We start from the raw sequence: 15,086 nt of genomic DNA on the forward strand, positions 1-15,086 counted from the left end.
TAGGTGGGTATTTCATTTTTAAAACAGGTATCTTTCAGTCCTTGGAAATTTTCTTGTATAATTGCTTTTAAACTTCCTGCCATCTGTTATCTTCTTCTCTGGTTCTAGAACTCTTTTTTTTTTTGGACATGAGGAGATTTCCTGGCCCAATTCTCTGATATTCTTATATTTTCTCTTCTGTTTTCCATCTCTTTGATTATTTCTGAGTTCTTCAATTTATCTTCAATTCTTCATTTGATTTTTTATTTCTGTCTTCCTATTTTTAATTTCTAAGAGCTTTCGGTTGTTTTTCTATATTCTTTAAAGCACAGTGTTCTTGTCATCATGGGTGCAGAACTCTTTCCTGTCTCAAACGTCTTGTGATGTTTGATTGTCCACTTGTATCTAAGGTGAGACAGTACAGCACTGTTAAGTTATTGCTACCAGGGAAAGCTTGTTGACAGGCAGTCTTCAGTGGAGGGTGACCTGGCTGGGCCTTTTCATAGAGAGAACAAGGACTGTCTATATCTATAGGTCTGTTCTCTTGGCTTAGATTGATTCATTCTGTGCGTAAGGGGCATGTCTGGCTACTAGCTAAGTGGGCAAGCCCATGTCTAACATGCCTAGGCCAAGAGCACAAATGGAGGGCCTCATGCCACATGTCTAAGTTTTATCAACTGATCTGCTCTCATAGCCCTGCCTGCAGGTCCACCTGTGGCCCGTGTAGCCACATTCTCCCTACCTGCACTGCTGGCTGCAGGCTTGAGTGGTAGCAAGGATCTGCTGGGACAGGGAAGATGGAAGTTTCAATGTACCTGTACTAGTTTCCTAGGGCTGCTATAACAACAAAAAATGTATTATCTCACAATTCTGGAGGCCAGGAGTTCAAAATCTAGGTGTCAACAGGGTCATGCTCCCTCCAAAGACTGTAGGGGAGACTTCTTACTTGCCCCTTCCAGTCTCTGGTGACTCCAGGTGTTCCTGGCTTGTGGCTGCATCACTCCAGTCCCTGCTTCTGTCTTCACATGGCCATCTACTCTGCCTTGCTACTCTGTGTTGCTGGATGTCAAACCTTCCACTACTTTCTCTTGTAAGGACACTAGTCATTGGATTTAGGACCTGCCCTAAATCTAGATGATCTCATTCTGAGGTCCTCAATTACATCTGCAAATACCCTATTGCCAAATAAGATCACATTCACAAGTACTGGGGGTTATAACTCAAACTATATCTTTTGGAAGGACACAATTCAACCCACTACAGTGCCTAAACCAGGGATGCGGACTGACCTCAGTGACTCCCAAGGAAGCTGTGGTAGATAGGATCTCCCACCACATACCTCACTTTTCAGACTTGGGATTTCCAAGCAGTTCCAAGCTGCTCCCAGACTACCTCACTGCAGTTAATTGAGGAGCCTCATCAACCAAGATCCCACTTAGATGGTGTGGGATGGCCAAATTTCAAAACTTTATCTCCAGTTTCCCAGAGCACAGGCTATTCTTTTTCTTCTCCCCAACCTGCCAGTCCCCTGGGGTGTCAGCCCTACATCATCTCTTTCCATTTAGGGTCTACTCACTCAATCAATTACCAGACTTTCAAAATATTTTCTTAAGAGACAGAAAAGACACCGGGCACAGTGGCTCATGCCTGTAATCCCAGCACTTTGAGAGGCCAAGGCAGGCAGATCACCTGAGGTCAGGAGTTCGAGACCAGCCTGGCCAATATGGTGAAACCCTGTCTCTACTAAAAATAGAAAGATTTAGCCAGGCATGGTGTTGGGTGCCTATAGTCCCAGCTACTCAAGAGGCTAAGGCAGGAGAATCACTTGAACCCAGAAGGCGGAGGTTGCAGTGAGCTAAGATCACACCATTGCACTCTAGCCTGGAGTCTAGTCTTACACTCAAGCAAGACTCCACCTCGAAAAGAAAAAAAGAGAGAGATAAAAACACAGAAAAGAGAAAGAAAAGATAAAAACACAGTTATTTTGCGTTTTAGGGTTTGAGATGTCTGGGGTCCTCTAAAGCAAGGCAGGGCCCCTACAGCCTGATCTAGAGTTGATGCTGCCAGGGAGGATGGTGCTAGGGCTCTCTAGACTCAGGTGAGGGCTGCCAGTGTCCTCTGCTCTCCCTCCACATGCCTGGTGCCTCTCTGCCGGTGCCTCTGGTTTAACCACTAGTATTCTGCTAGTGTGGGGGCCTCCAAACCTTAAACTGACTTTCGGTGAACCTTTTTTTACTAATCCCAGTTGCATCCCCCACTTCTAGACACCCCAGGACCCTGCAAGCCACAGCCCTCCTGAGGGTATTTGCACACACATTCTGCTCTGCACTGCCCACATGCTGGTGGGCTTCGGTGTCTTTTGCCCTATGGTGTCCCAGTGTCCCTTTCTGCTGGCCCATCTACTGGTAGTTTCAGAATTGGCTGCTCTGGACTCCTCTCTCATTCTCTTTGGACTTGGAGGCTTATATCCTTTTGCTATTGTTCTAGTGGTGTTTGGGGAGGGAGAGGAGGTAAGTGCACTTTTTTTATTTAACATGTTTCAATAAAAGACCTCATTTTTACTTTTTTTTTTAAACACAGTTATTACTAGTGAGTTTAAACACCTTTCCGTAAATTGGTCATTTGTATATCTCAATTCGTGAATTTCTCATTCATGTACCTTGCCCTTTTGGACAATCGGTCTCTTTTTGATTAAATTATAAAAGCCCTTTTCACATATGCTTATTAGCTTTTTGCCCCTCACATATGTTATGCTTTCCCCAGTTCAATTTGTCTTTCAAATATTGAGGACTATAATGCATTTTATTTTAAATGTCCTCAAAATCTGTCATTTTTTTAACTTTATAATTTCTGGGCTCTACATTATACTTAAAAATGCCTTTTCCACTGCAGAATTATAAACATGTTTATCCATGTTTTCTTCTAGTACTTTTAAGATTTTCTTTCACACATTTAAGAGAGAACAAGGCTTTGGATGAAATAGAAAAGTATATGTTTAGGCAGTATTTGCACAATGCTAGGACCTTTCTGGGTGATGCCAGGAAAGAAGAAGGGGATGGCATAGGGGATAATACTGGCAACTTCTCAATGGCTCCCTGTCCCCAGGTGGTCCCACCAGGTGGGTCCCTAATATTCAAATGGAAGTCACAACAGCTGGGCTCAAGTATTGAGTTCCAAGAATGAAGCAACCTCAGGTAATCAAGCTGCATGAATCTCCTCCTTTGTTCCACAGGTCCCTTTCTGCTAAGTTCTACTTTGGGGGCAAAAACATTGGCTGTCTGCTCTTCTGTGCTCTCCATCAAAGTTACACGATTATGTCTTTCCAATGATTGGCCTTAAAGGTTTCAAATGACCAGATGTAGTGGGTTAGCAATAATCTAGAAAAGGTAGTCCATAGGTGGACTCTGTAGGTCGTCCAAAAAGCACAGTTCTGGAGATGATCTCTGTGCTTTCCAGCTCAATTTGTAAGGCAACGAGCCCAGATTACTCCCTTTCCTGGGGTCAGTTATGATGCCTTCTTAGCAGGAGAATGTAAGAATGCTCCAAATCAGCGGAGCCTCTGGGCAGCTCTGTCTCTGAAACTTTGAACTTGGAAATGATATTTACTCACTGAGATTGGAGATATTTACTCAATGCAATCATTTAAGATATCAGCAAAACAGATGTTTTTTAGGGATGCTCAGACTCACACTTCATATCCTAGAAGCCAGAGTAGCATGGCCTGTTGGGAGACCACTCTCTGTAACTTTGACTGATTTGCCAAAACAGAACCATTGAAATGGAGCCTCATCTGATTCTCTGATCCAGGAACAGGATCAAATACTTATTAATAGTGACCTGATTACTCTTTTTTTGTTTGTTTGTTTCATGTTGTTTTAGTTCTGTAAGCAAATTATTTTACTAGAACTTTTATCCCAAATTATTCAAATACTATGTGATGCTGTTATTTTTCATGGTCTGAGTTTCAACATGGTCTTGGTTTTAACAGAAAAACCAAGAAAACAAAGATGTTTTTTGATAAGGGCCCTTTTTGTGTTTTTCAGATCTCTCATACAAAGCTTTCTGCAGAAGATGCGTGGAAGTAAGTAATTAGTATTTTTTAAGAGTTGTTTTGCTAAAAATTAGATTTTTATCTTAACAGTTGAGAAATTGAATGAAGTCATAATTTTATTTGTAAATTTTCCAGGATAGAGATGGGGTAGGATACACAAATACTATAGACCAAAACACATGGATTTCATCTGTTTTCTACAGCATGATCCATAGGAAAAGATCATGCAGTCACACAAAGCTGGATTAATATATCCTTCAAAATATGGCTGTGTCAAGTTACTATTATTTTAGGCACAAGTTACTATTTATTTTAGGCACAACATACACCGGTTTTGTTCCTACACACATTGCCCCTGTGTTCTGGTACATACTGTAGGGCCATTGGGCCCTGTGAGTGCCACATGAAGTGAAATAAGAATGAAAAGCTCCTCCTTTTTTGTATTACAGGAGTCAATTTTGGATGCATTCCTACTCAAAAAAGAAAATACTTACTACATTTGTACACCAATATATACTTTTCAAAGTACTTCAACATAGGCTAACCAATTTGAGATGCATTTTTATAATAGATTAATCTGATATAACAGATTAATAATCTCATAAAGTATATTTTATATCTATGCAAGTCCTATTTTAGACTGATGATGAAGTCACTCTTTTATCTATATGCCCTAAGTTCAAAGTCTGTTAATTATTTAGAATATTAAAAAGCTATTTTAGATTTGGAGCTGTATAAACCACAACTAAGCACTTGTAGTTTTTCATTTTTCTTCCCATTTCTTCAGGGGAACAAGTTTGGTTTTTTGTTTGTTTGTTTGTTTGTTTAAATGAGCTTCTAGAAATCATTCTTGTCTCCTGAGCTCAGCTTCCAATACAGAGACTAATAGCCATGTAATTTTATTCAAGTTGCTTACCTGATATGGATTTCAGCTTCATCATTTGATAAATGAAGGAGATTCATTCCATCTATGGTAACTTCCAGCACTGACATTCTGAGAATCCCTCTCAAAGAAACTGAACTTCAGCTGTAGTATTTACTGGGCTCTGTGGGCTGATTTCCACACCTTTTCCAGCAGGGGGCACCCTTGGGATTTGGATGAGACCCTTTTCTGAAACATTCACTGCTCTTTGGAGTAGCTGTAGAAATGCTGGCAGAGGGAGAGAACCCAACCCACATACCCATCAAGTGCCTTTAAAAGGTCACTATCTCATGGCACAGACTTACCCTGCGGTGTTTTCTGGGTGGTACACTAGCTAACTGCATACTGTAACCAGATGTAAGTGGAAACTTTAAGAGATTTTGTGACTGATGGTGCCACACTAGGGATGAAAGATAATGATAACCAATATTCAGAAAGTAACTGACAGCATTCATAGTTTTTCCCCATGTTCACTCATCTTGACCCTGGGCCTCTTTCTCTTCCTCTAGGCTCGTGGTTCTCAATCTTGGCTGCCCCTTAAAATCACATGGGATGCCTGAAAAATTCCTGATGTCACATCCCATCCTGAAAATCTGTATTAATTTGCTAGGAATACCATAACAAAATACCACAGAATAGGTGGCTTAAAAATCAGAAATTTATTTTCTCGCAGTTCTAGAGGCTGAAGTCCAAGATTAAAGTGCTGGCAGGTTTGGGTTGGTATGTTGAAGTACAGGGGACCAGGATATCAGTGTATGAATTTCGAGAGGGTGCAGTTCAGCCCCCTAACACCCAGAAATGGTCATCTAATTGATCTGGATATGGGGGGTTAAGGGTTTTTTTAAAGCTTCCCAGCGATTCCTAACTTACAGACAAGGTCAAGAACCACTGCTCTAGGTTCTCATCAAGGCTACTCCAGAACGTTAAACCAGGTGACAAAGTATTTTGTTGATTTTCTCTACAATTGTGCAAAACTAAGCATCCAACTAAAATGGTAACGTTCAGCCATCACGGGAACGTTTGTGCGTGTCTAAGATAATACTTAAGCCTATTCTTTCTCTATATAATAGTTCTGTAACAATTTATACAACTCATTCAAAAGCTTTCCATTGCCCCATGGATAATATTCTCTCCTCTGGCATAAGCACCATCTGCAGGGTATCCTTTTACTTGGAATAGTAGCAAATGATTTAAAATGACCAACATTGGACTGTTTTTGACTTTCAAAAATTGATGTTTCATATGATGCAGCTCAATAATAATTATTCCTCATGTAGATACAAATACAATAACATGTGCTTTATAGTCTTACAACAACCTTGTCAGTTACAGAAGGATGGTTATTTGAAATTTGGAAATGAGGAAACTGAGGCTCAGAGAGGATAAATGACTTCCCCAAGGTTGTGAGGCAATGAAGTGGCAGATCAGGGACTGGAACCCAGGTCTTCCTGGGGCTCATTAGTTTTTTTAGCCCCATCACTTAACTTAAAAGACAAAGCTGAGGCCAACCACATGGGAAAGCAAAGGAACTAGTTTTACTAAGAGAGTCAGGCTCCTCCTCCCAGCTGCTCCTTCTCCAGATCTAGGGAAAGGGAAGAAACCAAGAAAAACTTTCCAATCAAAACTTACCAACCCTTACCTTTGAAACCCCCTGTTGCTTTTTGTGAGCCAAACCCGTTTTTTTGTTTTGTTTTGTTTTTGTTTGTTGTTGTTTTTTTGTTGGTTGTTTTTGTTGTTGTTGTTTTTTGGCTAAATGCACAAGGTTGAGGGCTTTATCAGATGACCTCATTTGCCGGTTCCAGCCTGCAGCAGGAGAGGATGTACAAGATGCACCGGGGCCACGAATCCATGCACATGGAAATGATCTTGATCTTCCTCTGCATTCTGGTCATTGCCCAGATAGTGCTGGTTCAGTGGAGACAGAGGCATGGTCGATCCTACAATGTGAGTCACCCCTGTAGCTGCTGGGAGCCTGCTCCAGCTTGTATCAGCTTGACTATTTTTTTCCAGGACACATTCTCCCTTGGTTACCACTTTGAAGGAACTGCCTTGGTTTAAGTCAGTGGTTCTCAACCAGCTGCAATTTCACTACCAGGAGACATTTGGCAATGTCTGGAAACATTTTTGACTGTCAAGACTTGTGGGGGGTGTAGATGGGGAGGGGAGTTGCTACTGGCACCTGGTGGATAGAGGCCAGGGATGCTGGTAAACATCCTCCAATGCAGAACAGCTCCCTACAACAAAAATTTTCTGGCCTAAAATGTCAATGTTGCCAAGACTGAGAAATCCTGGTTTAAGTAAACCAGTTTTCCTTTCATGCATGAACAACTTCTGCCAATAGTCCAGGAAAAGAAGGATTAGGAATAGCCAAAAGAAATGGTTTAGGCTGTCTGCTATGGTTTGAAGGTATCCCCCAAAGTTCTTGTGTTGGAGATGTAATCCCCAATGCAACAGTGCTGGGAGGTGGGGCCTAATAAGAGGTGATTTGGCCATAAGGGCTCTGCCCTTGTGAATAGATTAATGCCATTAATTTTGTGGGAGTGGGTTTATTATAAAAATATGAATGTGGGCCCGTTTTCTCTCTCATTCTCTCCTGCCCTCTCACCTTCTGCCGTGAGATGACACAGCAAGAAGGCCCTTGCAAGATGCAAACCCCTCTGTCTTGTACTTTCCAGCCTCCAGACCATGAGGCAATACATTGCTGTTTATTATAAATTACCCAGTCTGTAGTATTCTGTTATAGCAGCACAAAACAGACTAAGAAAGAAAATGGGTACCAAGAAGTGGGTCTGTTACTATAACAAATGCCTGAAAATGGGGAAGCAGCTTTGGAACTGTGTAATTGGGCAGAGGCTGGAAGAGTTTGAAGGAACAAGCTAGAAACAGCTGGTCTTGCTGTAACAATGGAGTATGAAAGACGAGTCTGGTTAGGGCTCAGAGGAAGAAAAGAACTATAGAGAAAGGCTGAAACTTTTTAGAGATTACTTAAGTGGTCATAGTCAGAATATTAGTGAAAATATGAACAGTAAAAGCCATTCTCCTGAGGTCTCAGACAGAAATGAGGAACAAGGTATCAGAAACTGAAGTAATGGCCATCCTCATTATAAAGTCAGAAAGAACTTGGCTTAACTGTGTCCATGCTGGAGGGCTTTATGGAAGGCAGATTTAAGAGCAATGAACCAGGATAGCTGGTGAAAGAAATTTCTAAGCAATATATTGAAGGACCTGCATGGCTTCTTTTAACTGCATATAGTAAAATGAAAGAAGAGATAAATGATTTAAAGATGGAATTTATAAGTAAAAGAGAAGCAATATAAAATTTGCAAAACTCACAGCCTGGCTACGTAAAGAATAAAAAGGTTTGCAAGGGTGCAGCCAAGTGACCCTTTGATAAAGGGGATTAACACAGCCAGAAGGAAGCCAGGTGCAAGTAATCAAGACAACAGGAAAATGACCCTGAAGGCATTTCAGTGACCTTCAAGGCTGCCTCTCTCATCACAGGCCCAGGGCTCCAGGAGAGCAGAGTGGTTTGGGGTGACTCCCCAGTGTGCTCTACACAGGACCAGTGAGCAGAGCCACCTCAGGACTCTGCTCCTTGAATTCCAGCATCACTCTCCTTGGATGCTTCAGCTGTGGCTCCAGGGAGCCCAGGTGCAGCTCAACCTGCTGCTCTGAAAGGTACAAGCTCTAAACTTTGGTGGCGCTAATTCTGTAGGCACATGCTGTGAGGGCATGGCAGCCTCCGCTTAGATTTCAAAGGGTGTTGCGGACAACCAGAGGGCCTAGGCAGAGATTTGTCTTGGGGTAGAGCTGCCACAGAGAGCGCCTAGGAGGACAATGCCCAGCAGAAGTGTGGAGTCACGGCCATAGCAGAGAGTCCTCACTAGGCCTAGGGGAGTCCTTCAGGGTGGGGATGCCCCCAAGTCCTAGAACTATACAACTACCAGCATGCAACTCCAGCCCAGGAGAGCTATGGGCATGCAGCATGCAACTCGAGCCTAAGAGATATGGACATGAGATTCCAACCTGTGAGAATTATGTAGGCTAAGCCTAGCAAAGCCATGGGGGCAAGGCTGTTCCTGAGGCCTCAGGGTTCCAAACTCTACATCAGTATGCCCAGAAAGTAGGACATGGAGTCAAAGAAGATTATCCTCAAGTCTTAGGATTTAGTATTGTTTACCTTGTCGAGTTTTAGACTTGTTTGGGGCCTGTTACTCCTTTCTTCTTGCCTATTTCTCCCTTTTGGTATGGGAATGTCTATCCTCTGCCTGACCGATCATTGTATTTTGGAGGAAGAGAACTTGTTAATTTCACAGGCTCACAGCTAGAGGGGAATTTGCCTCAGGATGAATTATGCCTTGAGTCTCACCCATATCTGATTTAGATGAGACCCTAGACTTTCACCAGAACAAGTTAAGAATTTGGAGCAATTGGGATGGAATGAATATGTTTTATGTGTGAGAAAAACATGAATTTGGAGCCAGGGCAGAATGCTGTGGTTCGAGTGTCCCCCAAAGTTCATGTGTTGGAAACATAATACTCAATACAACAGTGTTGGGAGGTGGGGCCTAATGAGAAGCAATTAGGTCATGAGGGCTCTGCCTTCATGAATGGACTAATGCCTTTATTGCAGGAGTAGGTTCCTTATAAAAGGATAAGTTCAGCCACCTTTTCTCACTCTCGCTTTCTCTGGCCCTCTTGTCTTATGCCATAAGATGATGCAGCAAGATGGCCCTCACCAGATGCCAGCCATTCAATCTTGGACTTCTGAGCCCCCAGAACTGTGAGAAATAAATTTCTTTTCATTGTAAATTGCCCAATCTGTCATATTCTAGTATAGCAGCACAAAATGGACTAAGACACTCTAATGTTGTTTCATTAGTAGTAAACTATCTTGGCATTAATTGTTTACATATCCATGGAAATGTGTTCATGCACATACTGCATTGACCTCAGCAACATGGAGCCAGATTTCATTTTCACAGACCAATCTCATTCAAGCATGTTCACCACCAGGGCCTGAGAGTCATACTGTGGGCCTTGTTGGGCCTGAGACCTTGCCATCGCAATGTTTACAGCAGTAGTTCTCAATGGTTAGAGCAGGGTGCATCAGAATCATCTAGAGAGCTTGTTAAATCAAGTTCCCAGGTCCTGTCCATTGAGTTTCTGATTCAATAGTGACCCAAGAATTTGCTTGTCTAACAATTTCCCTCATGGTGCTGGTAATGTTGAGGCTGCCAGTCCTGGAACTACACTTTAAAATCCTCTGGTTTAGATTCAAACATGGACTAAATGGAGAAGTGTTGCAAAGGGAGAAGGTCCTCAGTTAACATTCTACATGGTTCTGGGTCTTGGAATGGCCATTATAGAGCCTGAGGGACTCAACTTGCCTGCAACACATGAAGTGTTGACTTAGACCAATATATTATTTTATTATTACCTGTCATAGAATTTATTTCCCATATAGTACAGGGTCTAAAGGAATTCTTTTGAGTTCTGTATTATATTTAAGTTTAGGCAATTTTGAACATTTTCTTTAGAAAGGGGAATCTCATTTTATTGTTTTAAAGCAAATGTATCCATTTCTGCCATGTCACCACTGTCTTATCAATTATAATAAACACCCTTTATATTGCACTTGGATAATGTTTTTAAGTAAATGAAACTAGAATCAAACCTCACTAGTACTTCACTCATATCAAAGAAAAGCTATTTAAATATATCTTAACTATGGTTTCCTTATCTGCAAAATGGAAGTATCTAAGATAAAATTTCTAGAGTCCTCATGTAGGAAGAAACCTGGATTCATAAGGAATCAGTTCATAGCTTTATTCATTCTTTCTTTATAATTAATCATTATCTCTGGGTTGATGTAGAAAAAAATGTTCTTTTTTCATAGTAACACAGGTGTGGATTTTGCATAAGAAGCCCCCTGACCTTGAAAGGAAACAATGCCCCAAGAGCCCTTGACTTGCACTGTGTCGTACCACTCCTGCAACATTTTCATTTTATGATTTTTTTTTTCTTTGAGTTGGAGTTTTGCTCTTGTTGCCCAGGCTGGAGTGCAATGGTGTGCTCTCGGCTCACTGCAACCTCCGCCTCCCGGGTTCAAGTAGTTCTCCAGCCTCAGCCTCCCAAGTAGTTGGGATTACAGGTGCCCGCCACCACATCCGGCTAATTTTTGTATTTTTTTGTAGAGATGGGGTTTCACCATGTTGGCCAGGCTGTTCTCAAACTCCTAACCTCAGGTGATCCACTCACCTCAGCCTCCCAAAGTGCTGGGATTACAGGTATGAGCCACTGTGCCTGGCCAGATTTGATGATTTTTGAGGTGGCATATGCACAAAGACCATCCTTGTCCTGTATTGAAGCACTTTGGCTCTACCTGGCCAAAGACAGACCTGCTTATGCCTCAGAATCCCCTTTAAGGACTTGTGGCCATGGAAGGGTCTGACCGTAGATGACTCAGCTACATTGGACTAGGTGGACACCCTGGACCCTGACCTCTGTTGGTTAGCTGGAGTCATCTGAGTTGTTTCCTGTTGCTAACTGCACAAGCTGTGCTACCTGCAATGCCTCTCCAGGGACTTGCTTTTGACTGCCACCTCCCCCTGATTCCTTTAGTCACCCCACTTTTGCTCTCTAAGGTTGCTATTTCTATGTCCCTCTGTCACACAGCTTCTATGTTTTATGGCTACCCAGTGGGGCTCTGTAGTCCTAAGGATCACCTTGGAGGTGACCAGATGCCTGTGACCATGCCTCTCATGATGATAATGATCATGGTGATCCTGTCTAGCACTTTGACAAAGCCAGAAGCCTGCATAAAGTCGCCCCCACCATAGTCAAGGACAGATTCAGGTCTCATGGTGCCTTGAGACTGCTGAGTTAGCTCATAGACTTGGTTGGTCTCTGGAATATATTCTACGTCTTTGCGCATCAATCCATCTAATTATTGGTATCATCCCAAAGGAACAGGTTGAGTAGCCCCATTCCCCTGCATGTCTCTGTTGAGGGGCTACTCAATCTGTAGCTCAAGATGAGAGGCCAGGCTTTCCCATGCTGTAGCCTTGACTTTGCCTCACGCTTTGCATCCCTTCTTGGGGATTTACCTCCAGAGTGGTCATCAGAGCACAGCCATTTCAGGCACTGTTGGTGATGTTTGCAACCATCTGAGCTGGAAATTGTTCCTAGAGCACCACTAGCTTATTCTAACACTGGCTTCCAGCTTTCTTATACTTGGGTGAACAATATCAAAAAAACCCACTGCCTAATACACTACTGAATTTAAAGTCTTTGGGATGGAATTTGACAGACATGTGTGCATAAATGCTGATCTAAATTGCCCTATCATCCAGAGAGAACCTAGCTTTTAATTGTTTTTCTTGGCATGTATAAGACTAGCTACTGAGAGCTTTGAACATGTTTATAAGATTCACAACATTGCTGGCTCTTTTCTACAAGGGGCTATATAGTGAAATTTATCTCCATGACTTGATATTGTAACCTCTATCAATATTAGTAACATATTAATATATATTATAATTACTATAATACTCATTATACATAAAATTATTATATAAAATTTATATGTAAATTACTATTATTATTACAGCTGTGATAAGTGCTTTCTGTACTTTACCTCAGTTACCTTGAGAGGTAATTATTTTTTATCCCCTTTGTGAAATATAGTTCAGAGAAATTAAAAACCTTGGCCAAAGACATATAACTAATTAGTTGCAGAGAGGCTAGAATTCAACCTCACTAGTTATTTGCTCTTGTATCAAGAACAAGCTCACTAAATATCTTTGAATTTCAAGTACAGCGACTGATCCATAGTAAATGTTCAATACTATTAGTTGACTCCAAAAGCATGCAAGAGATACTGTTTGTATATAACATTTGTGCAAACGTAATCATATGCTGTAAAAGCAGTTTGCTAATAAAAGAATCCTTTCCTGGACACTTTTGTAAAGCTAGAGAGAATGCTCAAATATTGACTTACAAAGCAGTACATCTGCTTATCCTGCCTTGCCACCCCTTCTATTCTGCCTCATGCTTTTTTTTTTTTTTTTTTTCGTGACAGAGTCTCACTCTGTCACCCAGGTAGAGTGTAGTGGTGCGACCTTGGCTCACTGCAACCTCCGCCTCCCAGGTTCAAGAGATTCTCCTGCCTCAGCCTCCCAAGTAACTGGGATTATAGGTGCCTGACACTGCACCCAGCTAATTTTTTTATTTTAATAGAGACAGGGTTTCACTATGTTGGCCAGGCTGGTTTCGAACTCCTGACCTCAGGTGATCCGCCTGCCTTGGCTGGCCTCCCAAAGTGCTGGGATTACAGGCGTAAGCCACCATGCCCAGCTATTCAGTCTCATGCTTTTTCTGAGGACATTTTCCTGGGCTGATTTTGTGAGATACAGTAGGTTGGTGCAAAAGTAATTGTGGTTTTTCCCATTACTTTTAATAGCAAAAATAGCAATTACTTTTGCACCAACCTAATGTGGCAGGATGGTGAAAGGAAAGAGTACTGGCTTAGAAATAGGAAGATTCTAGCTACTCATTTAACTACAAGGAGCCTTTGTTTCCTGATATTTAAAATGAGGAAATTTTTAAAAATAGGAAGGACTTCTGGTTTCAGCTCCAACATATAAAAAGCTTGGAAGTCAACACTTTTATCTTACAACAAGAAAAAAACTGGCCAAACTGATTATCAATGACTTTTCTTAGACCTGTCAGAGAATTGAGGTCACAGGGAAAACCACCACCTCAAAATCTAGAGAGACAGGTGAATGCAGGAAATCATAGCTGAGATCTCCTTCCTGAAAGCAGAAGCGACAATGCCATACATTCAAATGTAGTAACTCTGAAGGATTGCTGGAAGCAGTGCATAAAGTAGTGTGAGAGTGAAAAACTCCTGGGAGCCACAGTCAGGGACCCCACATTTTGTTGAGGTTTTGCCTCCAGCTACCCCACCAGGTTCCTATGATGAAAACCCAAGAAGTGTTCTCATGCTTCCAGCAGGGGAGGGGAAAAGTGACCACTTTGAACCAGATCCAGAATGTTCTCCATAACAAGGCCTACCACAGCAAGGGAAAAGATTAATAAGAGCCTCGTCCAATATGAGGGGAGAGAAATAACCCAACTCCAGCTTCCTCTAGCCTTCCTGTGTCACCTAAGGGGAAACAAAATAGTTGAGAAACACTTGTAAAGGCCACCCCAGGGACACAGGCCTGAAAGAGACTTAACCATATGATAACAGAATGCTCTCACTACCCTTACACCCTGCCACCACATCAACAGGTGTCCAGTGTAATAGCCAAAGGTTAGAGCTGAAAGAGCTGCAAGCCTTAGACTCTATATAAGAAGGAATGTTTAGGGAAACCCAAAGACAACAGCAGAGACAGAAACAAGGACACTAGTGGAAATTGAAGACTTTGACACCTACAACTACAGCAAACATTAAACACAGCCCAACTCCTAGCCAAATTAATATAAAACCTCACACTAAAGGTCTGTTTATCTCAGCTTGTATTACTTAATACATCATGTCTGCTTTTCAACCAAATATTACAAGTCATGCTAGTAGGAGAAAAAAAACACAGTCTGAAGAGACAAAGAACCAGACTCAGATATGGCAGAGATTTTGGAATTATCAGACTAGGAATTTAAAATAATTATGATTAAAAAGTCAAACTCACAGAAGTAGAGTAGAATGGTGGTTACCAGAGGCCATAGGAGGGTGGGTAGATGGGGAAAGGGGAGATATTATTGGTAAACAAGTACAAAGTTTTGGTTAGATATGAGGAATAAGTTCTGGTATTCTATTGCACAGTGTGGTGACTATAGGGTTAACATTAACGTATCGTATGTCCCAAAATAGCTAAGAGAGGATTTTAAATGTTCTCACTGCAAAAAAATGATAAATATTTGAGGTGATAGATATGCTAATTAGCCTGATTTGATCATTTCACAATGTATACATGTACAGAAACATCACATTGTACTTCATAAATATATACAATTATTATTTTTCAGTTAAAAATAAAATAAAACTTAATGATGGCTAATATGCTAAGATCTCTAATGGAAAAAGTAGACAACATCCAAGTATAGATGGGTAATGTAATCAGAGAAGTG

At 41.6% G+C, this 15,086-nt stretch overlaps 1 protein-coding gene across 1 annotated transcript in view; it reads left to right on the forward strand.

Moving 5' to 3' along the window:
* Positions 1–4,019: 4,019 nt before the first annotated feature.
* Positions 4,020–15,086, forward strand: part of RNF175 (ring finger protein 175) — a 41,203-nt gene continuing 30,136 nt past the window's right edge. Inside the window, exons 1-2 of the mRNA XM_011969372.1 lie at positions 4,020–4,060; positions 6,715–6,896. Coding sequence (XP_011824762.1) covers positions 6,732–6,896 — 165 coding nt within the window. The 5' untranslated portion in view covers positions 4,020–4,060; positions 6,715–6,731. The remainder of the gene's footprint in view (positions 4,061–6,714; positions 6,897–15,086) is intronic.

This window comes from Mandrillus leucophaeus, unplaced genomic scaffold, assembly GCF_000951045.1.
Source record: "Mandrillus leucophaeus isolate KB7577 unplaced genomic scaffold, Mleu.le_1.0 Scaffold888, whole genome shotgun sequence".
Lineage (NCBI taxonomy): Eukaryota > Metazoa > Chordata > Mammalia > Primates > Cercopithecidae > Mandrillus > Mandrillus leucophaeus.